At 41.1% G+C, this 27,894-nt stretch overlaps 1 protein-coding gene across 1 annotated transcript in view; it reads right to left on the bottom strand.

Moving 5' to 3' along the window:
* The window catches only part of LOC140476804 (fibrocystin-L-like), a 233,128-nt gene that overhangs the window by 53,362 nt on the left and 151,872 nt on the right, over positions 1-27,894 (bottom strand). The window contains exons 51-60 of the mRNA XM_072569598.1: positions 20,360-20,511; positions 18,779-18,941; positions 17,186-17,339; positions 16,641-16,729; positions 13,981-14,132; positions 9,144-9,273; positions 6,719-6,837; positions 5,875-6,004; positions 4,033-4,206; positions 2,645-2,748 (exon numbers count right to left, since the gene is read on the bottom strand). Of these exons, the coding sequence (XP_072425699.1) occupies positions 2,645-2,748; positions 4,033-4,206; positions 5,875-6,004; positions 6,719-6,837; positions 9,144-9,273; positions 13,981-14,132; positions 16,641-16,729; positions 17,186-17,339; positions 18,779-18,941; positions 20,360-20,511 (1,367 nt within the window). The remainder of the gene's footprint in view (positions 1-2,644; positions 2,749-4,032; positions 4,207-5,874; positions 6,005-6,718; positions 6,838-9,143; positions 9,274-13,980; positions 14,133-16,640; positions 16,730-17,185; positions 17,340-18,778; positions 18,942-20,359; positions 20,512-27,894) is intronic.

The following is a 27,894-nucleotide window of genomic DNA, read 5'->3' as shown; positions in this document are numbered from 1 at the left end:
TTAGAAACCATTGAAGGAAACAAGTTTCTGACTATGTGCAAACCCTTCTCTCCCTACTCTCTCTCCCATTCTGAGACCCTCAGTCAGAAGTCTCGTGTTTGAACCTCACTCTGGGCTATAAACCTGGAGGTGCTGGAAATCTAGAATGAGAGCTAAAAATGCAAGCAATATTTATCATCTATCATGAGAGAGACAGACAAAGTTAATGTTTCAGGTTACTAGAAGTGTTGTGTGTGTGTGTGCGCCTGTGTCTGACTTTGTGCAAGTGTCTGTGGTGCTTTAGTCTGTGTGTCTGTTTTTTGGTGTGCATCAGATTACAACAGGATCTTGATCAGATGGGCCAATGGGCTAAGGAGTGGCAGATGGAGGTGAATGTGAGGTGTTGCATTTTGGAAAAGCAAATCTTAGCAGGACTTATACAGTTGACGGTAAGGTCCTAAGGAGTGTTGAGGAACAAAGAGATCTTTGAGTACAGGTTCATAGCACCTTGAAAGTGGAGTTGTGGGTAGATAGGATCATGAAGAAGGCGTTTGGTATGCTTTTCTTTATTGGTCAGAATATTGACTACAGGAGTGGAGGTCATGTTGCAGCTGTACAGGACATTGGAATACTGCGTGCAATTCTGGTCTCCTTTCTATCAGAAAGATGTTGTGAAACTTGAAAGGATTCAGAAAAGATTTACAAGGATGTTGCCAGGGTTGGAGGATTTGAGCTATAGGGAGAGGTTGAATAGGCTGGTGCTGTTTTCCCTGGAGCTTCGGAGGCTGAGAGGAGACCTTATAGAGGTCTATAAAATCATGAGGGGCATGAATAGGATAAATAGACAAAGTCTCTTCCCTGGGATGGGAGAGTCCAAAAATAGAGGGCATAGGTTTAGGGTGAGAGGGGAAAGATATAAAAGAGAGCTAATAGGCAACTTTTTCACTCAGAGGATGGTACGTGTATGGAATAAGCTGCCAGAGGAACTGGTGGAGGATAGTACAATTGCAACATTTAAAAGGCATCTGGAGGGGTATATGAGTAGGATGGGTTTGGAAAGATATGGGCCAGGTGCTGGCAGGTGGGAATAGATTGGGTTGGTATATCTGATCGGCATGGACAGGTTGGACCAAAGAGTCTGTTTCCATGCTGTACATCTCTATGACTGTGTTTGTGTGTGTGTGTGTGTGTGTGTGTGTCTGTATATGCATCTGTCTTTGAGTGTGTGTCTATGTGTGTCTTACTCTGTGTCAGTATGCATCTATCGGTTTGTGCATGTCTCTACCTGTTTCTGTATTTGAGTCTGTGTGTGTGCGTACAGCAAACTCAAAGCTTTGCATATAGTGGAGACAAAAAACTGCAGATGCTGGAATCCAAGGTAGACAAGCAGGAAGCAGGAAGAGCACAACAAGCCAGGCAGCGTCGGTTTCGGGTGTAACCCGTCTTCAGGACTGAAGGTGAGTTTAAGGGGAGCTGCTCCTCTTATACCCATCCCCAGTCCTGAAGAAGGGTTATACTTGCAATGTCGAATTCTCCACCTCCTGATGCTGCCTGGCTTGCTGGGTGCTTGCAGCTTTCTGCTTGCATAAACTGGAGTCCAGAGATGATTAAAGATCAAAAGACTTTGTGATGCAAAAGCCCTTATACTGGGTAAAAGTGAATAAAATTGGTTGTGTCCACATAAGACAAATTCCTATTAAAAAATTTGAACCTAAATGCAATGTGAAATAACAAACAAAGCAAATTGAGAAGGAAAAAAGCAAAATTAGAAAAAAAGAGAAACAATAAAAAACAAAATAAAGGCAGTGGCTATAATCTAAAGTTGTTAAACTCAGCGTTGAGTCCAAAATGCTGTAAAGTGCTGGGTTGAAAGATGAGGTGCTGTTCCCCAACTTTGTGTTGAGCTTCACTGGAACACTGCAGCAGGCTGTGAACAGAAAGGTCAACTAGGGAGCAAGGTGAACAATTAAAATGACAAATGTTCGAAACTTAGATCATGTTTGTTGACTGAAGTGGTCACTCAATCTGCGTTTGTGGTCCCCAGTGTGAAGGATGCCCTGATCAGTGGAAATCAGGGTCAAGTTTTCACTTTGAGGACAACAAACAGGATTTGGCACTGAACACACACTTAAGGAATTAAAGATGGCAGGCAAACACTTAAAGCTAGATGGTTAATAAAAGGCTGAATAACTTAAGAGGAGTGGCATGTTGCAATGAACAGTAAGTAACTGAGAGGGTACTTCAACATGGAGGTCCCCTCATAGCCACCTATTAAAAAATTCAATCATACAAGAGAAAGTAGCCAGCCCACTACCATGGTGGTGGTGTTAAGGGTTGGGGATAGCACTCTACATGGTGGGCCTCCAGGTTTGCCAGGAGCACTGGCACACTGGTCTGCCACTGGTGTCTACCTCCTGGCAACTTAACTACCCTCTGTCATTTGGGAAAACTGGAGACCAATCAGAACACTCTCTGCAAAGTTTCAAGTATTTGGGTAAATATCGGAAAACTTGATAAAAATGTCAACCTGACAGACTCATGTCTTCAAGTGAGGCATGCCATATCTCAATTTGCAGTATACACCCACGCTGAGGAACTGTCAGAAACACAAGCAAATTAATCTGCATGAAAAATATGAACTGTTTAAAAAAAATCTGTTACAAACCTCTCCAAGATTGAGGAAAGACACAGAATATCGTGGGCCAAAGTAACTTAAGTAACCATACTGTCCACTGTGATAAAATTCAACATCCTGTATTCTGGCATTACCTACAAAACATAGAAAAACATCAACAATTTAAATCATCTTTAACAGGTTGCAGAAATGAAAGATTTTTCAAGGACTGTATAGAAACGAGTAATCATCAGTAAAAGTAATATTTTGTGCAGAAACTTTCTTGGTTTAAAATTAAAAGAATTAAAGTGAAACTCTTTCAACTTTTGTCTAAAACTTCAACATAGTGTTCAGAAGACTTTCAGATCAATGCATCAGCGTTGTTGTTGCCAAGATCACTGCGTGCAATTCGAACACTGAAGTGTTTGTGGAGTTAACAAGTTGGATGGGAACCTGATACCCCATCTGCTTCAGAGCAAATTTTCATTTCTCTTACATGGACCAAAATACAAAGATCATTGATTGATGAGGATCAAATCTTAGCAGTTACAGTTAAATTGGATATATTACAAATAATCTCAAGAATTAATGATCTGACAAGAATTCAAACCTCAATGTAGGGATGAGGGTGTTTATTTAAGCAAATCTGGAATTTAGAAAAAACTACTGTCAGTAACTGACACAAAACTACAGAATTGTGTAAAAATCCACTCATTCACTAATGTACTTATGCGAAGACAATCTGCTGTCATTACCCTGTCTGGTCTATAAATGACTTCATGCTTAGGGCAATTTGGGTTGACACTTAACTCTGAAATGGCCTTGTAGGTCACACAGTTATACAAAACAGTTCTTACTGACTCTTTGTTGAAGCTTAATAATCTTAAAACATAAGTATATGGAAATGCAGCAATCACCAACTCCTACGTGGTCTATGTGTTAATTATTTTATTAGTTTATGAACAATGACTGAAGACTATATTAGTCGGTAGTGCACTCAAGTGAGCACTTTGTACATCTTGGCATATACATCAGAAAATTACATGCTTAGCCTCTGATTTTAATGGCATTATTTTAACGGTTATGTTGTTCTTCACCATTTAAAGCAGGAACATACAAATCGGATAATTTTTCTCAGTGTTCACTCCCAACCTGTAACCACATTTCTCATGCCTCCAAATGATCTTCAACTTCCCCATCACTAAATCTCTTCTCCGTAATTATGACTGGATGACAAGCTTTGCTTTTCTGAATACCTGGCTCTCCATTCTTAATCCAGCTTTGACAAATCTCAGTCCCAGCTGATGAAGTATCTGAGGTAATATGTCCACATAACATTTTTTTTTTGCCCATTCACAGGAGCACTGTCACAAGAGATCTGAGGGAATATGTTTCAACATTCTTTGGGAGATTTCATAACCTAAATAAGGACGAGATACCTTTGAACTCCATTCCGTTATGAAAGAAGGAACTGATCAAGACTCGTGCTCCAAACAATTCATCTGCCTTGTCAGGGTGATTATGGCCAATGATCTTGATGTTTCTGCTGAGCAGGCCAACATCTGCTGCCAGAGTGTAACTCTGGCCTCTTCCCTTCAATTCCTGTGTTTCCGCTTGAAGAAAATGAACAATCTCCAATCAGATTGATTCACAGACATGGACACAGCCATTAATAAAAATTGCACTCCATGAAATGGGTTCAGAACAACATAAATGGGCTATTTTCAATTGTCCTATTAGAATAACAAACTTAGTTACTAAAAATATTGAAATGCTTACTATGTAATGCAAATATGATTTTAAAATAGTATTTTTGAAAATTCATTATCGTTTTCGTCCCTCCCATGTCAATTTTAATTTCATTCATGTAAAGAATCTTTGGATCTTTTTTACTTAATTGAAGTTGCTATATAAATACACACTGCTGTTGCTGGGGAGGCTATAAGTCTCTGATATACAGTTGGTCACTTTCATACATCAACCAGTTATTAAGCTGCTCATTAGTAGTCTAATGTGGTCCTTTGAGTTCCAAATCCTCTGGAGGGAATAATGTACTTTAACTGCAAGATTGGTCTTCCTGAGGTATGTATGCTGAATTTGCTTCTTTGTTTAGGCTCTGGTCTCCATTAGATGAAAATGATAAAGAGGCACTGGATTAAGTATAAATGTTGATTTGCATGGAAGGCATCAGAATAATGGGAGAAGATGTACTGGGTGGAATTCATAAGACATAGGATCTGAAATTAGGCCATTCAGCCCATCAAATCTGTTCCTCCATTCAATCATAGCTGGTAAGTTTCTCAAACCCATTCTCCCACTTTCTCCCTGTAACTCTTGATCCCCTTGATACTCAAGAGCCTATCTATTTCAGTCTTAAATATGACTCAATGACCTGGCCTCCACAGCCTTCTGTGGCAATGAATCCCGTAGATTCACCACTCCCATAGTTTCTCCTTATCTTCATTCTTAAAGATTTTCCCTTTACTCTCAGGCTATGCCCTCGAGACCTAGTCTCTCCTACCAATGGAAACATCTTCCCAACATCTACTCTGTTCAGGCCATTCAGTATTCTATATGATTCAATTAGATCCCCACCTCATCCTTCTGAACCCCATCGAGTATATACCCAGAGTCCTCAAACATTCCTCACATGTTAAGCTTTTCATTGCTGGGACCATTCTCCAGGGCCAGTACATCCTTCCTGAGATATGGGGCCCAACATTGCACATAATACTCCAAATATGCTCTGACCAGAGCCTTATGGAGCCTCAGAAGTACATCCTGCTTTTATTGAAATTTCTTGGAAAGGGCTGAAGGTGACCTAATCAAGGCCTTTAAAATAATGAAAGGTTTTGAGACAATGGGTACAGAGAGAATGTTTTCTCCTGTGGGAAGAGCAAAACTAGAGGCCATCAAAATCTGATGGTCAACAGGAAGAGTGCCTTCCCCCCAGAGAATGGTGATTATGTGGAACTAGCTAAGACAGTTACTGATTAATAATTGGTAAATATCAGACATGCATTTCAGGGGAAATTATTCAAGCAAGTGAGGAAGAAGGGAATACAAGGTTATGCTGAGATGAAAGAGGAAGAGAGACGATTGAATGGAGCAGTAATGCCAGACTGGACTGGTTCCATGGAATGGCCTGATTCCGTGCTGTAAATTCTATGTCATTCTCTGTAATTCTCGCTCTTAATGATAATTTGCAGCAGAGGGTGACCAGATCTCATTTCTGACAGTACCAAGAGACCTATTAGAATTTCCATTCAGCTGAGACTTACCGACGTGTGTGTACGATAGTGCTTCATTCAAACCCAATGTCTTTCTATCAAAGGAGATAGAGTGGATCGTTCTGATTTCTGTCTGTGTGTAATTATAGCTTGTTGTTGTCACAAAGATCTCATCTCCTTCCTGAACAAAATTAACATCAATCAGTCGCTGAACCATGAGATAAACTAAACTGGGTTAAGTGGATTGATACAGCTCCCCCTTCCCCAGTGACTAATCAGCTGCCCAGTTTATTAGATTAAGTCCTGACAGAATCTGTTTGATTTAAAGATCAGCCCCTGGGCAGGATATCCTGCTGAAATGCTGGAGCAGGGTTCGGATGAGATTAGTGGGGGAGGTGGGTCAGAGCAAAAGATAAAACATACAGAGGGATAGACTGTAGTAACTGGCTCAGCTGGAGTGAAGAAAGGGTGGCTTGAGGAGATGTTAGGTGGCAGAGTTTTCATTCTCCAATGCCAGAAGAATCTGGCTGTCCAAGACATGTGTATATAAAAAGAGGAGAGAGAAGATGCCTCTATCCCTGCTCATAGAAGTTCAAGAGCAAACAATAATTCTTGTTTATTTTCAGAGATGGTGGTGGGTCCAGGAACAAATGATATTCTCAGTGCTGAAAAGTGGGCATCATTAAATAAGATGCACCCCAAGATTGAGGTCCCATTAACTGGCCTCGATGCAGAATCCTCCCAATTCAGCGAACTTTCACTACGTTGGGCTCCCTCTCCCCCCCGTTATTGATCCTAATCCTTGTACAAATTGGAGGAGGTTATGCCTCTGGAAGAATCCATCTCCGAACAATTAGTGTTAGGCTACTTACAGTACGGCCCCCATCCCGAATACCTGCCAATCGACGGCTTCAACCAGAGTTATGTTGAGGGAGCCGGCATGTGCTGTTGAACCCAGTTTGGTTTTATAGACCAAATGGGGAATACCGTGCAGATCCAGTCCTCCAAACACACCTACAGCACAAAGAGGCAAAGCAAAAACATTGCAGCCCTGAACTCTAGGAAAGAAAACTGGGCAACAGTTTCAGACAAACCAATCAACTAGCAAACTGAAAATACAGGCACTGAAACCAACATTGGAAACAAACAGGTACACGGAAAGTGGAGTGGGACAGTAAATGATGTCACATAGAAGTAGTTTTGGAAATCTCAAAATTCTTTCCAAATGAGGTTGATTCTTAAGGAAGAGGGTGGGGTGAAGTGAGTCAAACTGAGAATTTGAAACAAAGGTCAGTAGGTTTTTGTGAGGTAGGGGCAAGAAGGGATATGAAGCACAGGCAGATAAAAACCGCATTCCACCCAAATCCATCCCCTACCCTATCCCTGTAACCCTACAGTGCAGGAAGAGGGCATTCAACCCATTAAGACTTGTGCCGATCCTCCGAAGAGCATCTCACCCAAACCCACCCTCAATCCTATCCCTGTGACTCTGCATTTTCTATGGCTAATCCACCTAGCCTGCATATCCCTGGATACTATGGGGCAATTTATCATGGCCAATCCTGCATATCTTTGGACCACAGGAGGAAAGTGGAGCACCCAGAGGAAACTCAGGCAGACACAGTGAGAATGTGCAAATGCCACATGGACACTCACCCAAGGCTGAAATTGAATTCAGGTCCTTGGCACTGTGAGGCAGCAGTTCTAACCACTGTGCCATGCCAATGTACAGCACATGGACTGTAGCCATTCGAGAAGGCACCTCACCACTACCTTCTCAAGGGCTGCTAGGGATGGCAATAACTGCTGGCCAGACGGTGATGCCCACGTCACACAAATTAATTAAACAAAAGAAAAATTATTAACTGGGATAGACAAAGTATGAAAGGCTTAGAGGGTGCAGAACTCTTAAAATTTATCCAGGAGACCTTTTCAAGCTAACTCACAGGATGTCCTACAAGACAGGGGGATGTGCTGGACTTAATTTTAGGGAATAAAGCTGAGCAGATTGGAGAAATATCACTGGAGAAGCATTTCGGTGATAATAATCATTACACAGTAAGATTTAGAGTAGTCACAAAGATGGACCTGAAAAAGAAGTTCTGAACTGGGGCCAGGCTGCTTTTAATATAAGACAGGATCTGGCCACAGTGGACTGGGGCGGCTATTTATGAGAAAATCTACATTGGAGCAATGGGAAGTAAATAAGGAAATTGTAGTGCTCTGACATTAATTTTCAATTCCTTGCTGTCCACAGGAGATATGCAAGAGGACTAGTGAGCAGCTAATGTTGTCCTGTTCTTCAAGAGGGGTGGTAGGAATAAATGAGGGAACTATAGGCCAGTGAATCTAACGTCAGTGGTGAGGAAACTTTTGGAAAGCATTCTTGGAGAGGCAAGGATTAATTCAGGATAACTAGCGTGATTTTATCAGGGGGTGATTATGTCTGATAGGTTTGATTGAACTTTTGAGGAGATGCCAAGATGTGTACAGCAGATGTAGTCTACTTAGATTTCAGTAGGGCTTTTGACATGGTACTGCTTAGTGTCGACCATCAAGAAGGTAAGACCCCATGGCACCTAGGGTAATTTGACAAATTGATCCAAAATTGGCTTAGTGGCAGGAGGCAAAGAGTGATGGTCAAAGTTGGACAGTCATTTCTGTTATAATGCGGTAGTTCTATTCTTATGTAATCTTGTGTTATAATAGCAGCACCAGTTAAACTAATGGGGCCAGAATTGTGTTATAACCAATACATACTTTAAAAGTTCATACTTTAGAAACAATATCCTCAATTCATTAATCAGATTATCGTGAATTCTCATTAACGAAATACATGCGTAATAGTGGAATGACCTGCATGCAAAATTATGTGTGGCATAGACAAAGTAGATAGGAATACATTTTCCATTAAGAAAGTATCAGTCAAGGGACATAGATTCAAGGTAAGGGGCAGAGGTTTACAGGATACTTAAGGAAGTCTTTTTTCACCTAGAGAGTGGTAGGTATCTGGAACTCACTGCCTGATGGGACTGTGATGGGCCAGCCCTTTCTACCTGTTATACTGTATGACTTTCTATGTGACACGGCCATTTCATCATCAATCCCTCAAAGCAAAGTGATCAGATTCACAAGGTCAAGGTCAAAGTGGGAAACAGCCATATAAGAGGCTGCTGCTTCACTCACTGAAGCATAGAATGGGCACAGCTGATCCTCTCAGAATCAAGCGAGAAAAATCATTTCCTCAGTTTTTCTGCTTTATAATCTGAACATGATTCTGTTAAGAACTCATCACTAGTGAAGCTGTAAAAGTGACTTACCCAGCACCTTCGAACCTTGATTGGGCCCATTTCTTAAAGGCCACTCGGGGGTTGAATGGTCTCCCGTCAAAACAATCTGTAGCTCTCCTTGGAACGGTTTCTCTGGGCTGCCTGCAATCAGCCTCCCTCCCTGCAAAACAAAACACACCAACAGTAATGCAGCTGAAAATCCTGAGACTGTCTGAACCATCCCAGACCCAGGGAACGGGAGGAGTGAGCACTTTAGCAGAGAAGGCAGGAGTGCCTTCAGTTTAACTAGATTTTCCTACTCAACCCCTGTATGCTTTAATACCCAGTCTTATTTCACATCCTCCTTCACAATTTATACCCTTTAATATCTCACAGAAACTGAGCATGTCTGGCAGCACCTGTGGAGAGAAAACAGCTAAAATTTCAATTCCAGTGACCCTTCTTCAGAACTGATAGCAGCTAGGAAACACTGGTATTTATGCTGACGATAGGGGCAGAACAAGCAGGTAGATGGAATTGAAGCCCAGAGTGAGAAACAGAGTAAGAAATGGAGATTGAGAAAAATGTAGACAGACAATTGGAAGTTAGGGAGAAGATAAGCTAGATAGGTGATAATGGGGACGATGAGTGAGTAAAAGTAGGAACAGTCCATGGCCTGGGGTGTGGGAGTGGGTAAAAGACACAAGTGGAGGTGTTCAGGCTTTAAAATGATTGAATTCAATACTGAGGACTGTAAGTGCCCCAAGCAGAAAATGAGATGTTGTTCTTCCATCTTGCAGTGAGCCATACTGAAGCACTGCATGAGATCCGCATCAGAAATTTTGGCATGGGAACACAGTGGTGTGTTGAAGTGGTAGACAAAATTATGTCCCCATTGTTTTTTACCTATCTACTAAGGGGAACAGCTGTTTTTATTCATTGGTATGGGCTAGTTGAACCAAAGGATCTGTTTCCATACTGTATGACTCTATGATTCTCCATGCCCCTCATAATTTTGTACACCTCTATGAGACACCACTCAAACTTCGATGCTGCAAAGAAAATAGCCTGAGCCTCTTTTCTATCCTAGGAAGCACCTTGGTCAATCTCCTCTGCATCCCCTTCAGTGCAATCACATCGAATAGTGCAGTGACCAGAAATAAAATTGTACTCCAACTGTGGCCTAACCAAGGTCCTATTCAGCTCCATTATAACTTCCCTGCTCTAATAATCAGTGCCTCAACCCATAAAGGCAAGTGTCTAATATGCCTCTTTAACTACCTTATTAACCTGTACTGACACCTTCAGGGATTTGTGGATTAACACCCCAAATTCCCTCGACTCTGAGCTTCCTAGTGTCCCGTCATTCTTGATTTGTGCAATAAGGACATGTTGTTTCTGTAGGGTGATGACAATTTAATGTTTGTTTAGGTAAACTCTGTGGACCTCTTTCCTTGTAGGAATACTTTCTGTTAAAATGTCTTGGTTTTTTTGTCCTTTTCCCCACATGGACAGAAAAAGGATGAGAGACATCGGATGATTTCAGTCTGTGTGCTTGAATGTTTTTTTCAATCTGCTGCTCTTGGCATTTACACTTTAAACATCCTGTAGCTCAATTGGAGGGCTGTTGTCAGGCAAAATTGCATAAATTTGAAAGAAATCTCAGGCTCATTGAGTTTCCAATTTTCCCTCTTTCTGTTTTCAAAAAAGGTAACATTATACCATACAGATTAACAGTAAATGCAACACTTCAGTTTTCAATGCAAACTCTTCTGGCATTTTAGCCTCCTCCAGTGATCCCCAGCTTTACAGATACCAGGGTTTCACAAATTTGATTCACACCACAAGGTATCAAGAAATGGTTGGTGACACTGGATACTGCAAAGGCTATAGGCCCTGACAATGTTCCAACAATAGTACTGAAGACCTGTGCTCCAGAATGTGCCACTCCCCTCGCCAAGCTCTTTCAGTACAGTCACAGCGCTGGCACCTCGCCGATGATATGGAAAAGGACCTAGATATGGCCTGCACATAAACAGCAGGAAGAGCCCAACACAGCCAATTACTGCCCCATCAGTCTATTCCTAATCATCAGTAAAGTGATGGAAAATGTAATCAACAGTGTTATCAAGTAGTATCTGCTCAGTTTGGGTTCCACCAGGTTAGATACTCAGCTCCTGACCTCATTACAGCCTTGGTTCAAATATGGACAAAAGAGCTGAATTCCAGAGATGAGATGAAAACGACAGCCCTTGACATCCAGGCAGCATTCGACTGACTATGCAACCAAGGAATCCTAGCAAAATTGGAATCAATGGATATCACAGGGCAAACTCTCAGCTGACTGGAATCATAGGAATTTGGTCGTAGATGTTGCAGGTCAGTCATCTCAGCTCCAGTACATCTCTGCAGGAATTCCTCAGGGTAGCTAGCGTCCAAGGCCCAACCATCTTCAGCTGCTTCAAGTTCCCCTCTAAGCCACTCACCATCCTGGCTTGGAAATGTAATCAACATTCCTTCACTGTCGCTGCATCAACATCCAGGAACTCCCTCCCTTAGGGCATTGTGGGTCAACCCACAGCAGGTGGACTGCAGGGCAGTTCAAGAAAGGAGCTCACCACTACCTTCTCAAGGGCAACTGGAGCAGGCCATAAATGCTGGCCAGTCAGCAACACCCACATCCCACAAAACAAATAATAAAAAACAGTCCATTCCATTTCAATTTTTAGTTCTGAACAAAGTGAAGATGTTGTCTCAAAAACTGCTGATGTGAATCCAGTGGCTGCCCATACAGAGACAAATTACAGAATGTCACATCCATGATGGTAAAGAAGTCAAGTAGTCTTTTATGTTTCCCCTTTCAAGAATCCACAGGGACAGGGGTTAAAAATGAGTTTTAACCCTGGACTGTGCGTGTTAGTATCCTGGCCTCCTAGTGTGTTGACTAGTGTACCGGAAAAGTTATTGCTTTGAAAGCAGTCACTACACTTTTCCACCAAAGATAAAGAAAGAAAAAAGACACTCTTACCCTGACTGCGGGAAGCCAGCTTACCAGCAAGCCAGTCAAAAGAAAATGAGACTAGAAGGATTTTGAGCACTGCTAGATAGCCATCGTTGAAAGAAACCAGGACCAGAGAGTTTCAAACAGTCATCTAAGCCATCCCACAACTGACTCTTCAACTACGAACATCAAGAATAATATGACCAACATCACCAGTAGTATCTAATGTAATGGCCACGGCATCTCCTACCTACCTTTTTCAGTGACTTAGAGATTGACCCAAATATTGTTTTTAACTTTTTCTTTTGGACTCACGTCTTATTTCTTATCTCATGTATATGTGTTGCATTACTATTTCTGCGTGCGCTCAGTAACTAATAAACTCTCTTAATCAAGTCAAGTCAAGAAAGCCTGGCTCCTTTTAAAACATGAACTCATTTGGTCTAGGAGACAGGTAACTATTAAGGGAGGGGTGAACAAACGTGATAAACAAACGTGGTTCTGACCAACTGAGCAGCTGAGTGACAAAAAAAGGGGACAGAGTTCATCCCTCCTCAACCAGGCACATGACAATTCAAGTATACAGCTGGAATTATCAGAAGTTTTGGGAATCTTATCTGAATCTGGATATAACAAACTGGGACCTCATGTACACAATGTGAACCCATAGATGAAATGAAAATATTACACGAGCTAAATTGTCACTTTGAAACCAATTTCGAAAAATCTGCAAATGACTTTCTTGAGTTTGCACTGCTGCCGTAGAGAGATGTTTGTAGCTGATGCCAACATGTTCCTAGGAAAATTAGGGGAGTTCCTTTTGAGGATTTAAAAGTTCTGACCCTTGAACAGTTAATACATTTTGGGACTATTTGGAATTAGAATTTTGCCCAAAAATCAGAAAAAACTGAAATCATAAAAGAGCTTGCCAATGGTTTACAAGCAGAAACTGACAGAAATGACATGGAGAGAGGAGCATTTTTGCAAAGAAATGGTTTGGTTATAAAGAAGCCAAGTTAGTGAAGAGGTTTGCAGTCACCAGAACTTGGAGATAGATGCCTTCCCCACCAATTACACGCCTCCTACTATAGTCGGGTTTATGATTTTGTCAAACAAGCTTGCACCCTTTTCGACCAGCCCGGGGTCTTCAAACGTATTCAGTCATACTAATGAATACAGACGTGGTCCTCAAACATCAAAAGCTGGTGAGCCTGATTGGTTCTGTGAGCCTCATTACAGTACCTTTAAAACCCCAGAATGAAGTCCATTATATCCTTAAATTGTTAGTGTCTTTTTCAGTCCCTTTTCCTGGGGACTGTTTTAGTTCCTCCCTCCCCTTCACCTCCTGATTATTGCTGGGATATTACCTGTATCCTCTCCAAGGAAGACTGATGCAAAATATCTGTTCAATTTATCTAGTTCCTTATTCTTCCACTCCCCAAACTCACTGTCTACAGGACTAAAGCTCCCTTCAGTTAACTCTTTTCCAATATAAATATCTGCAAGCCCTTTCAATACCTATTTTTAACTTTCTGGCCTGCTTTTTTCCGTACTGTAATTCCTGCCTAATTTTTTAAAGTCATTCTTTGCTTTTTTAAATATTCTGTCCAATGTTCCAAATTAGTACAAATCTTTGTGGAACTGTCTAATTTTTATTTTAATTTGTTTTTTTAAAAACTTCTTTAGTTACCTGTGGGTAAGCCCTTCGATTAGACATTTTCTTTCCACTGCTGAGTGTCATGAAATATCTCTTGCAATGTCTATTACTATGTCTCCATTAGACTATCCTTTAAGTTAATCTCCCAGTTCACTTTAGCCAGCTCTGTCTTCAAACTCTGATAACTGCCCCGAATCAAATGCAAAGTTTTGACTGTGTTAGCAATTTACCTGAATTGAAATGTATGTTGCATTCAGGACGATTCTTGTGTAGGACGATGAACGATTAACTGACTTTAAGTTGTCATCCCTAATTTCTAAGGTACCAAGGATGGTAAGATTATAGAGTGGAGGAATTGGGCTATCCACCACTATCCACATTCCTGCAGGAATAATTTATTAAAACATGAATAATTAGTATTTAATTTGCCATCCTTTAGCTTGTTGTCAAAACTCCCCAAAACTCAGACTATTTTCCTGCAGCTTTGACCTTGACCCAAATGCAAATGAGGACATCATGAACATATCTGCTGGAGGAGATCATTCCAGTAATTGGTATAACAAGAGCATTCTCTTTGTTAAACAGTAGCATTTTGGAATGGCACTGTGGCACTCTGTTGGGAAGTGGAGATAGTCATTCTGACTAAATTCGGAGAATCTTTGGCAGGACTGGTTATTGCTTGTTTGCTCTGCACCCTCTGGAATATATCACCATTTTAAATCTTCAATTATATGGCATGGACCAATGGATGACACAACACATGTTTTGTCAGAAAATCACAGATTCAAGGTCCACTTCAGAGACATGAGCATATAATCCAGGACAACACTCCCAGTGTTTCACTGACAGGGTGCCTCACTGTCAGAGTGGGTGTTTTTGGACAAGATATGTTATGGAAAGCTTGTCTGCTCCCTCAGGTCATCACAATATATTCAATTTGAAGAGCAGCAGAGTTGTCCCTGGTATCTTGGTCAATAGCTATACTTTAAACAAACTAATAAAATGGAATGCCTGTTTATTATCATTTTGCTGTTTATGGGATGTGCAACTTGGGTTGCTGCTTTTCTTAGATATCAACCGTGGCTGCGCTTGATTGACTGAAAAACACTTTAGGATTATGTGAAGTCAGAAAAGGCACGACACAAATTCAGGTCTTTCTATTTGCTATTGAGAGTCTTGATGGCACTGCCCTTTCATCTGATTTGTAAATAGTTTGCAAAATTTATTCAAATTAAACATCTTTCCTGACACAGAATGTACATTTGGCCACAAGGTTCCAGCAAAACTGACCCAAAGTGTTTCACGTGCAGATCTTTTCTTTATTTGTCTGCTCATCTGATCAGCAACAAACTCTCTTTGGAACATCTTAACATAACTAGAAATCATTGCTGATTGGGATTCATAGAGTTTCCAGTGTTTCCATGATTAGGGAAATTGATTTAGGGAGTGTATTGTATTCTGGGATTAATGACCTTGCTCTAGGGAGTGTAAACTGAATTTAGGGAAATTAGTTTAAGCAGTGTACTTTGGCATGAAGAAAATTGATTTAGGGAGTGTTCTCTGGAAATGCTTTGTTGTATGCAGAGAGAGCAGGTTGACTGTTCCTGTATTTACTGAAGTTTAGAAGATTGAGATGGGATCTAATTGAAATATATAAAATTCTGTCAGGGCAGAACAGACTGGATGCAGGAATGATGTCTCTCCAGGCTGGGTGATCCAGAGAAAGGATTATAATGTCAGGATGTGTGGTAGACCACTTCGGACTGAGATAGGAGAAATTTCTTCACTCAGAAATGGTGAACTGGTGGAATTTCCAATCACAGAAAACTGTGCACCAAAGTCACCAAGTTGTATTTATAAAATAAATGGATCAATCTTTAGAAGCTAAAGTAATGGGAGTTTTGGACGAGACTGGGAGTATGGTGTTGATAGTCCAACAGCCATGATCATGTTGAAAGACATACTAGGCTTGATGGGTTGAGTAGTGTATTCCCGTTCCTAGTTTCTATGTTTCTGTACTTCTATGGCTTAAGGAGTGTACTCTGGGATTGGGGACATTGGTTTAGACCTTAATGCATAGGAGCGAAGGAGGCCATTCAATGAGATCATGACTGATCTGATAATACTTAACTCCACTTTTCTAACTTTCTCCATAAATTTTGATTCCCTTATTGACTAAAAGTCTGTCTATTTCAGTGCTGAATATACTTAATGACCCAGCCTCTACAAGCTCCACAGTCAAGAATTTCAGAGACTTGATACATTCAAGAGAAGAAATTCCTCCTCCTCTCAATCTTAAATGGACGATCCCTTACTCCGAAATTATATCCTCTAGTGCTATAGACCTGATGAAGAGGTTATGCTCGAAACGTCGACTCTCCTGCTCCTCAGATGGTGCCTGACCGGCTGTACTTTTCCAGTGCCACACTTTTTGACCCGTTAGACTCTCCCACAGTGGAGAAGCAATCTTTCAACATCACCCTGTTAAGCCCTCCCTAAGATTCTCATACATTTCAATGAGGTCTCCTCATATTCTTCTGAACTCCGATGAGTACAGGCCCAACCTATTGAACCTCTCCTCATAAGAAAATTCTTACAGGCTCAGGATCAACTAGTGAACCTTCTCTGGACTGCCCCCAATGTCAATGTGTCTTTCCTTAGATAAGGGTACAAAAACTGGTCGTATTCCAGTTTGCAGTCTGACTGGTGCCTTGTATAGTTTTTAAAAAACTCCCCTATTTTTATACTCCATTTCCTTGAAAAAAAAAGCCAACATTCCATTTGCCTTACTTATTACTCAGTGAATTTGAATGCTAGCTTTTTGTGATTTATGCATTAGGGACTGTACCCTGCGATTAGGGAACTGGTTGGTTTTGTCATCACTCTGTACCTTGTTCGATCATCACGCTGCTACCTTCAGTGGGAACAGTGTAATTGGATTCTGGCCTTGATTCCCAGAACGATGAGTTCGACCAAGTTCTGTAAAGAAAACATTTTTGAGAATGACAAAGTTTCCTGTCCCTAACTGGTGTTGATTAGATGCAAAATAATTGAAATTAGACACATAAAGAATTTAAAGTTTTGAAGTCAAGAAAGATGGTTCAAAAGCAATTGGTAAAATAACCAGAGGGGAGATGAAAAATGTTTTAGAACAGTGAGTGGTTATGATTTGGAACATATTAGTTGACAGGGTGGGAGAAGCAAATTCAGTTGTGATTTTCAGCTGAGAATTTGATAAACACTTAAAAGGGGAACTGTTTGCAGGAAGAACCAAAAGAGTGGGATTAATGAGATAGCTCTTGAAGAAAGCCAGCACAATGGTTACATGTGCTCTAAGGTTCTGTGAATCAATTGCAACAATCAGTTGAGAGATTTGTTTGAATATTAATCATCTCCCCTCTATCCTCATTAGTTTAACCCCATGTAATGTCTTACACATAATTAGAAGCATTGATCTCTGAGTCTCTGGAAGGTGGCTCACAGTTCTTGTAAAAGCAGCGGAATACTCGAAACTGAACATCGATGTCAACCATTGTTGGGTCGAGGTTTGACTGAAAGCTGTGTCGCTCTGAAACTCCCTTTCCTGAAACTGAAATGTTATTGAATGATATCAGGAACTGGTAATATTTGAACAACATGCCACTCTGCAGCAATATAAAGGGAACAACAGACAGACTAAGACAAAGCAAATGCCATTTCTTGTGACTTTCAAAGTAGAAAGTTTTGAAACATAATTCTGGAATTGTGATCTCTCCTTTGAGTATTTTAAGTGGATTTGAATGTGGACAGCTGTACAAGTACTGAACTTCCCCAGGTACTGTGTGGGTACCATGTGTTTACACAGCACAAATGTAAATCCAGAATAAGGAACAAAGCGTAATGTTCCTTTTAGAAAATATACCCATTATCAGAAAATGGGAACATTATTTAAAACAATTTAGCTTTTGCAAGCAAATTGTCTCTTTTAAATAGATGAGGAAAAGACATTTCCAAGACACTGACCCAGATATTCCGATGGTGGTCAGAAACTCTAGTTTACAGTGAGCTGTGTTCTCTGATTTAAACATCCAGAAACACAGCCAACCACTGTGAAAAGGTCAGTATGTAAGGAAAATGTTGTGCTAGAATGCCAGTTGGTTAGGGTGCTGGGCAGTAGGGTGCAGGTAAATACTGAGTAGGTCATGGGCAACACGGGTGCAGTTGGGGTCCTGACGGTTAGGCTGCAATGAGATGGTGTGTTGGATCGTTTGGAGGTGAGGGAGCACCTTGGTGGTGGCTAGAGGTCTTGAGTCTGGATTAGTGGAGTAAACACCAGCAGCAAAGTGTTTTGGGTCTGATAAATCAGTGGTCTCAGGGCACAGAGACATTGGGCAGGTAGGGGAAACAGTGGGTCCAGAGATGGAGGAAGCAAGGCGAGGATGCTGCTAGGATAGGAGCCAAAGTGGGGAGCAATGAGGGTATTGAGTTCAGTGAGAGTTGGGTCAGGGCACTGTTCTATTGGGGGTGGATTTCCAAGGATCTGCAGAATGTAAGGGTTGAGGAAAGTGTAGTTTTAGGATTAATGGTGAGTTGGGGAGGATTTTAGTTTATCAAACTTTTCCAAAGCTAAAGAGAGTCAGAACCTTGCAAATTCTTCGATTTTAACTGACTCTTTCGAAGAGTTCCAAATGCAGGGGAGCTGCTCACTAGAAAATTAAATTTCATGGCTAATTCTGGTGGAGTCAGCTGCTTTTGAAGTTCTGCATGGTTCTAGCACACAACTCCACACTCTGTAGCTTCAATAACTCTCTGACTATTGGAATAGCTGGGCCAATATTCCTGGCACAGCCCCAAATCCTCCTAATGTAGTCCATTCATCCCTGGGAGTTTCATGCTCCCCTAACTCCAGGACCCAAAGTCACCCACACCTAGAAGCCAGACTTAACCCCCTCCCCCACAATGAAAATATCAGTTCCCCCACACCCATGGCAAGATTCTTGACAGCCAGTGAGTTTGCTTGTAAAGTGCAGTCAATGTTCATAACCTTACTCAGATAATACAGGGTCAAATTCTCCTGGTCGAAGTACCAATCGCCATTCTGGTTGCTGGCCCAACTGAGAGGTTGGAGTGAATTATTCCGAACTGGATTCATGATCTTGAAATAGTCTGGTTGATGGATGAATTTGTGGGACAGTACAATAGAATCATTGTTCTAAAAAAAGAAACAAAACTGAACCATTACCAACTACCTCAAACTGTAAAATGAACATTCTTTCCCAAGTTTTCAAAGCAGCAGAACTGCTCCTTTACCAGCTCCTCTCGGTCCTGTCTTCTTCCCTTTAGCCCACTATGGTTCTCTCTTATCTTCCATATTCTTTGCCTTTCCTATCCTGTCCTCCTCTTTTCTTTCTCTCTTCTCCTTAACTTGCACACATCACTCTTTCCCTCATCTCTTGTTTCCTTTCTGCTATCTGCATCACTCTTCTATTCCCAAGCCCTCCTTCTCCAATCTCCTCCCGCTGAAAACTCCTCTCTTCACTCTGCTCCCTGCCTTCCTTCTCCTCTACTGTACATAAGGCATCTTTAAAACTCCTGGCTTAGAACCTGCTGAACAACATAATTTATCCAACCATTCTCCACCACCCTTCTGTTCAATTACCAGCCCAGATTAAGAGCCTCAGCTCTTCAATTGCACATTTAAATTGACAATAATTAAATGGGTCAAAATTTATTAAAAATGCTGTTTTAAAATCATTCAATGAAGCATGTTGGTAAACCAAAATAATAATTTGATAGCCCTTATTGACTTCTCTCTACCACCAAATAAATGGCAAAAGACTATAGGAGTGACAAAGGTAATTCAATCTGCAGCAAAAACCCTATCAATGTTTGCAAGGTCAGTGAGAGGGCTCCTCATTATAAGTGGACTCCTTGCTGGTTGTTCACCCAGGATCCCCAATCACTGACTTCAGACATCATCCTTTAGTGAATTCGATCCATTGAGATTGCTGGAATATGGTCGGTGGTCTGTATTTGCTAATTTGTGAATTGCCACCTCTTCTCACTTGTTGAGCCACATGCTCCTCCATTAATAAACTAATAGTTGACAGAGATCAAAGGGTCCAAAATTCTGACCATGGCAACAGAACCCAAGCCTGGAGCAATTTATTGGAGCGGTAAACCCTCTATTTACAGATCCATTGGCAAGAGTGCTAAAAACAGTCTTAACTCATACTTAGCATTGAAGCAGCAATATTAGGACAGGTTACCAAACATTTGATCAAAATGTAAAATTTCAAGGAAGGTTTTAAAGGAGGTGAGAATGATGGAGATGTTCATGGTGGGAATTCCAAGTTATCAAGTACAGGAAGCTGAAGGCAAGGCCACTAGTGATAGTGTGATGGAACTTGACTAGGTATAGGATGCAAAACTAGAGGATTGTGGATATTGAAAAGTTGTGAAGATGGAGGAGATTTCTGACAAAGCGAGAGTGAGAGGTCAATGTTTGATCTGAAACTGAGGACAAGAAATGTAGTGAGTTTGCAAAATACATAGCAATGTCCATGAGTAAGTAATGCAACAGTATTCAACCTGTTGTTACACTCTCCTCTAAATAAGGCTCACAAGTACCTTGAAGTGATGGAACATGGCTTTGTAAGAGATGTTGGTGATATGATCCATATCCTTAAAGTGCCAATTTAAGATCTCATCATTTGGAAAAAGAGCCATCCAACCACACTTATATTTGTTACACATGGACATATATGGGATGATACTGGTTCCTACATCAAGAACAGAAACAAAGTCAGCAATTTCATTCATTTGAATAAAACATAAAAGAGTTCCGCATTTGATCATTCCAGAGTGAAAGGATTTTCCACTCAAAGTCTCTAAGCAGTATATATAACATATTTTGAATACACACATACTAATCAAAATCTTAAATGTTTCATGTCTACAAACCTTACTTCTTGCGATCAAAATTTGGTAACATTTAAGAGGGTGCTCACCTGTGAAAGGTTTTATAACAAGGATTTTCAGCCTAAACAGTTGTTTGCCAAAATATGTTAATGAACCAACTAAAACACTAGAATAAAAACTGGAAGTACAGGACAAACCTAACAGGTCCATCAGAATGTGTGGAGAGTGAAAAAGAATTAACATTGTCTTTTTAATGTTAATGACTCCTGCTGAAGATGCTCCCCAGATGCTGCCTGTCTTCACTTCAGATCTCGAGCCTCATTACTTTTTTTAAAAGACCTAACTTTTTCTTTTAGGAAGAAGTAGTAAGTGAAATTTATATCTTAGATAAGACTTTAAACAAAATACATTTAGAAAGAAACACATCAGTCAATATCATTGCAAATACCCAAATATGTTTCTTTGCCTTTTTTATAGCTTGTTTAAAACACAATGAATTTGCAGTGGACCATTCTGCCCCTCAAGCCTGCTTGACCATTTGATAATATTATGGCTGATCTGATCATGGCCTCCACTTCTGTCTACCCTAATAACCTTCAACTCCTCTGATAATCAAAAATCTTTCTAATTCAACCTTGAATACATTCAATGATGCAGACTTCACTGCTCACTGGGGAAGAGAATTTTAGAGACATTGTACCCACTGAGAAAAAATGATTATTCCTTATTTAAATGGGATACTCCTAATTTTTAAACTGAGACCCCTTATTGTCAGCTCTGACAAAAGGGAAAACGCTCTCAGCATCATATGTGTCAAGTGCTTTCAGGACATTATATAATTCAATTATATTACCTTGCCATTTTTAAACCCCAGTTGGTTAAGTCCAACTTACTCCATTTTTTCTCATAATAAAAACCCTTCAACCCTGGAACTCAGTGAAACTGGATCTGCTGAGGGGGGAGAGACCTACTGAACACCAAAAGTAGCATAAGGGTCAGTAAGACCCTTGCTGTCTTTTGATTGACTGCATTCAGGAAAAAATAGACTCAGTCACAGGAAAGGGAAATAATTGATGAGTGAGTATTTAGCTAATTCTCTTTTTAATTTATTAGTAATTGCAAGTTGTTTTTGTATTGGTAAAAGTGTGCATGATTTATCGCAACTAGTGAAAGATATTTATTCTTTGTTAAATTTAATCAGTACTAATCTGGTCACATGGAATAAATGCCCTGTAGTAGCAAGAAGTTGTGGATGCTGCTGGTCACTTAGCTAATCACATATGCAAAAAGTGTCAGCTAATTGCAGAAACGTCAGCTCTGTGTTTCAGAGAGTGAGCAATGATTAGAGAAACTGTGGCACATTTGCAAGGCTCAGAGTTATGTGGCTAGCATAGTCAAATTTTGTCATATTGCAGGCTTGGAGCAGGGAGGTAGAAAGGTAGTCCAAGAGAAGCAGCAGATAATGTAGAAATCCCCCATAACCCTGCTCGCTAATCAGTTTTCTGCTTTGGACATTGATGAGGGTATTGCGTCCTTGGAGGAGTGAAGCCACAGCTACATGAGTACCAAGGGTGGCTCAGCTGTACAGGAGAAGAGGAAGAAGATGGCAAGAATGGCAGAAGTAGGGGATTCATTGGTTCGGTGTTACTGTGGCAATACATGTGACTTCAGCATTGTACGCTTCCTCCCTGGTATCAAGGTGAAGGATGTCATGGAATGGCTGCTAATCATTCTAGTGGGAGATGATGAACAGCCAAAGGCAACGGCCCATGTTGGTGGTCTTGTTCTATGTCATGACTTAGATATGAAAGGAAGCATTCTGAAGAAGAACAAGAGGCTACACTTGAAACATTAACTTTGATTTCTCTCCACAGGTGCTGCCAGACCTGCTGAGATTTTCCAGCAAGTTCTGTCTTTGTTTCAGATTTCCAACATCCACAGTCCTTTTGTTTTTCTTTTGTTTAGATATAAAAGGAGTTTGAATCCTGAAAGTAGATTTCAGCAATCTAGGAAACAGATTCAAAAGCAAATTTAAGAGTCATACTTCACTGCCTCAAAGTGATTATGAAATTCTGTCATGTTATCATTATGTTGTCCACAGGCTCAATTGTTATGGGATCATCAATTAACCTTGACTTATTGCACATGACATGTTTAAAATAGCCCGCTCCCTGGTTGGAACCAGAATTATTATTCAATAAAATCCATAAAATCCTTATTCGAAATCAATAAAATGATCAACTTCTAGGCTACCTTTGTTAATCTGATTCAACCAATCCAAGTTTATACACATACAATTATTGTAATACTTTTCTTTGAATCCTTATTATTTCTTCTGGTATATTCTGACCAACAGTGCTGTAATTGTGATGGGGACCAAAAAGTATTCCTAGAAGTCAGTTCTTATCTCTGCTTATTCTTTACTTAAACTGATTGGAGCTCTTGATCCTCTGAATTAAGGTAATCTCTTATTACTGTTCAAATATCATCCTTAACTCACAAACCATCTTTCCACCAACTTTTCCTAACTTCCTGTCCTTCTGAAATGTCAAATAGCTTGAAATATATTGTCACGACAATTTAATACTAATATTATTTAAAAGGATCAAAAATACTGCCTTAAGCTGGCTGATGTGATCATCTGATCCATCCAGATTTTCGAAGCCAATCTGCATTATACCAAACACAGTATGAATTAAAATTAATATTTTTCCCAAAGGCAACGAAATCAGATTGGGAGGTGTAAAAAAGTCTACATTTATAGTAAAATTAGAGACTTCTTGAGTTAGCAATGACATCTTGCCCAGATACAGAAACTTGGTCAGATACCAAATAAACAATCAATTGGCTTTCAAAGAGCTCTGCGGCAGACCAGCAGGAGATAGAATCATAAAGCAGAACTTGATTACAGGATCAGAAGGCTCTTTCTCTCCAGAAAGTTGTGACTTCTTTAAGCACTGACTGGGAAGAAGCATCGGAGAACTGAGAGTTTAAAAGCCAACTTCAATACTTACTACAGCTGACCATCTCCAGGAAACCAACTAACCAACCTTGGTCTCAGTTTAAAATCTCATACCTCAAAGACACCCAAAGATCTCTCAAACTTAATATCCTTTTATCTTCATTAATATTGTACTCTACCTCATTTTAACAGTGGTACCTGTGATAGTGTATGTGACAGCCCAAGTGACGGCAATGCAGAATCAATGTTTGACATCGTGTCTTTATTATTTTGCTTGTGTTCAGCAGGTAATAAGATTGCTGTTTCTTTTACTGACAAAAAAATTGTGCTTGACTCTTAATAGATTAGATTAGATTAGATTAGATTACTTACAGTGTGGAAACAGGCCATTCAGTCCAACAAGTCCACACCGACCCGCCGAAGCGCAACCAACTCAGACCCATTCCCCTACATTTCACTCCTTTACCTAACACTACGGGCAATTTAACATGGCCAATTCACCTAACTTGTACATTTTTGGACTGTGGGAAGAAACCAGAGCACCCGGAGGAAACCCACGCAGACATGGGGAGAATGTGGGCTTGCAGTGAAAAGTAGTTAACTACATTTTAATTGGAGAAAGGTGATAAAATGAACATAAATATTAATTGAAAACATTTTTCAACAAAATCAAGGAGATAGAAAGGAGGGGAGCCGGTTCACCTCTCCTAATCAAGTTGTAACAAAACTTAGATTAGTCTGAGTGGCTATCAGGCCATAAACGTATATTCTACTCTTTGTTATGAATGTTGTGAGCACTCTGTTGCAATGCTTTTCATTCTTACTTTATACAAAGACTGAAACTCCAACCTTATCCTCTGAAACATTATTAAGTTTACTTACTCTGTCCTTTGTCGTAATCCTGCTCTACGGCCTTAAACTCTCTCTTAATTTTAGCATACATGCCATCAAGTGATATCTCACTTGACTATGTAGTTTAAAGGAGAAAGTGAGGACTGCAGATGTTGGAGATCAGAGTCAAAACGTGTGGCACTGGAAAAGCACAGCTGGTCAGGCAGTAACCCAGGAGCAGAACAGTTGATGTTTTGAGCAGAAGGCCTTCATTAGGAATTGTTGGGTGGGCAAGGAGGCTGAGAGATGGGAGTGGGGCTGGGGGTGGGTGAGGAAGCTAGGAATGCGATAGGTAGATGAAGTGGGGTGGGGGTTGATGGTGATTGGTTGGAGCAGAGAGTGGAATGGATAGGTAGGAAGGAAGATGGACAGATAGTACAGTTCAAGAGGGTGATGCTGAGTTGGAGGGTTCCCAAAAAAACAAAACACATCAATGAGCTTGTCATTCCCATTGTGTCTAATGAATAAATTTGAATTAATGCCTCCAGTCATGCATTTGCTTACATTCTTACGTCAATTAACATGATAGTGACCCTGAGTGAAATGCCCTAGTGTAGATAAGTGAATATAAATGAACATGCTCATCAACCAATCCTTTGCTGACCCCCTTCGCCACCGCGTCACATTTCAATATTCTTTGAAATGCACTGAATCCTCAGTCTCACTATTATCCTACCCACCTCAATTCTCCAAACTCTCACTGTTGTCTCCAGGTTTCCTTCTATTTCTGATATTAACCTGTATTTCCTAGTAATAATGAGAGGCTGAGAAAAGGTAGGAAATAAATGCACCAATTTCTCTCTTTACCAAAATTTCCATGTAAAACAAGTTCCCAATGACACACGAAGTCTATGTCTCACTCTGATGTAGTGTCTCCTTGCATTCCTCTTGACTCCATCAGTTTTACAACATTTGTGTTCCATGCTTTTGCTCAATGCTTTTAGCCTGACTAAGTATGCCCAGGTTTCAGCTGAATATATTTATGTTGAAAAGTAATCCTGAGTTTTCAAATACAACCTGCACCAGGAACATGTACAGTTGACAGAGTTTCCCAGAAATCTATGCACCAACAGGACTTACAAAGATACCTTTGAACTTGTTCATGAACATCACTATATACAGCAATGAAGAATTGAACAAGCATAGGGGATAAGACTAGCTAACATTCTTATCCACAGGTTCAAATCCTTCCAAAGCTTTTCCCCTGCCTGTCAAACACCCCAATCAGCTGAGCTCTGTCTCCTCCTCCAAGTTGTTCATCCCAAATTTCCATCACTCTCATAGATGTGCCTTAAAATAAAGGTTAGCTTTAGAGGGATGGCAGTGAAGGCAGTGCAATGTTCCTCCTGCAACATGTATGAGGTGAGGGATGCCATGGACGTCCCTGCTGATTACACTTGCAGGAAGTGCACCCATCTCCAGCTCCTCCAAGACCGTGTTAGGGAACTGGAGCTGGAGTTGGATGAACTTCGAATCATTCGGGAGGCAGAGGGGGTCATAGATCGGAGCTATAGGGAAGTAGTAACTCCAAAGATGGCAGATAGATGGGTGACAGTGAGGGGGACTGGGAGGAAGCAGCCTTTCCCCTCAAGAACAAGTATACCGTTTTGGATACTTGTGGGGGGGGGGGACTTACCAGGGGTAAGTGACGGGGCTCAGGCCTCTGGCATGGAGCCTGTCCCCGCTACTCAGAAGGGAAGGGTGGAGAAGAGCAGAGCAATAATAATTGGGGACTCGATAGTTTGGGGCACAGATAGGCGGTTTTGTGGGAACGAGAGAGACTCACGTTTGGTATGTTGCCTCCCAGGTGCAAGGGTACGTGATGTCTCTGATCGTGTTTTCCGGGTCCTTAAGGGGGAGGGGGAGCAGCCTGAAGTCGTGGTCCATATTGGCACCAATGACATAGGTAGGAGGAGTGCTGAGGATGTTAGACAGGCTTTTAGGGAGCTAGGTTGGAAGCTCAGAGTTAGAACGAACAGAGTTGTTGTCTCTGGTTTGTTACCCGTGCCACGTGATAGAGAGTCGAGGAATAGGGAGAGAGAACAGTTAAATGCGTGGCTACAGGGATGGTGCAGGAGGGAGGGATTTCGGTACTTGGATAACTGGGGTTCTTTCTGGGGAAGGTGGGACCTCTATAAACAGGATGGTCTGCACCTGAACCTGAGGGGCACCAGTATCCTTGGGGGGAGGTTTGCTAGTGCTCTTGGGGGGGGGTTTAAACTAACTCTGCAGGGGCATGGGAACCCAGACTGTAGTTTTAGGGTGCAGGACCTGGAGTGTAGGGAGGTTAGGAATATGGCATCAATCTTAAAGGAGGGTGCCTGTAAACAGAAGAGTGGCTTGAAGTGTGTATACTTTAATGCCAGAAGTATACGAAATAAGGTAGGTGAACTTGCAGCGTGGGTTGGTACCTGGGACTTCGATGTTGTGGCTATTACGGAGACATGGCTAGATCAGGGACAGGATTGGCTGTTGCAGGTTCCAGGGTTTAAATGTTTTAGTAGGGTCAGAGGTGGGGGTAAAAGAGGGGGGTGTGTGGCTTTGCTTGTCAAAGATAGTATTACAGCGGTGGAAAGGAAGATGGACAAAGATTTGCCATCTGAGGTAGTTTGGGTTGAGGTTAGGAATAGGAGAGGTGAGGTCACCCTGTTAGGAGTCTTTTACAGGCCTCCTAATAGTCCTAGAATCGTTGAAGAAAGGATTGCGAAGATGATTCAGGAGAAGAGTGACAGTAATAGGGTGGTTGTTATGGGGGACTTTAACTTTCCTGATATTGATTGGGAAAGCTATAGCTCAAGTTCGTTAGATGGGTCAGTGTTTGTCCAATGTGTGCAGGAGAGTTTCCTGACACAATATGTAGATAAGCCAACAAGAGGTGAGGCCATACTGGATTTGGTTCTGGGTAACGAACCAGGCCAGGTATTAGAACTAGAGGTAGGTGAGCACTTTGGGGACAGTGACCACAATTCGGTGATTTTTACTCTCGTGATGGAGAGGGATAAGTGTGTACTACAGGGCAAGAGTTATAGCTGGGGGCAGGGAAATTATGATGCGGTGAGGCATGATTTAGGATGTGTGGATTGGAAAAGTAGATTCCAAGGCAAGAGCGTAATTGATATGTGGAACTTGTTCAAGGAGCAACTATTGAGTGTCCTTGATAAGTACGTACCTATCAGGCAGGGAGGAAAGGGTCGTGTGAGGGAGCCATGGTTTAATAAGGAATTGGAATCCCTTGTTAAATGGAAGAGGGCAGCCTTTGTAAAGATGAGGCGTGAGGGTTCAATAGGGGTGATTGAGAGTTACAAGGTAGCCCAGAAGGACCTGAAGAGAGAGCTAAGAGCAGCAAGGAGGGGACATGAAAGGTCCTTAGTTGGTAGGATTAGGGAAAACC

Source organism: Chiloscyllium punctatum, chromosome 5 (assembly GCF_047496795.1).
Source record: "Chiloscyllium punctatum isolate Juve2018m chromosome 5, sChiPun1.3, whole genome shotgun sequence".
In the NCBI taxonomy this organism is placed as follows: Eukaryota; Metazoa; Chordata; class Chondrichthyes; order Orectolobiformes; family Hemiscylliidae; genus Chiloscyllium; species Chiloscyllium punctatum.
The sequence above is the reverse complement of the archived record's forward strand: the minus strand, read 5'-3'. Positions and strand labels throughout refer to the sequence as shown.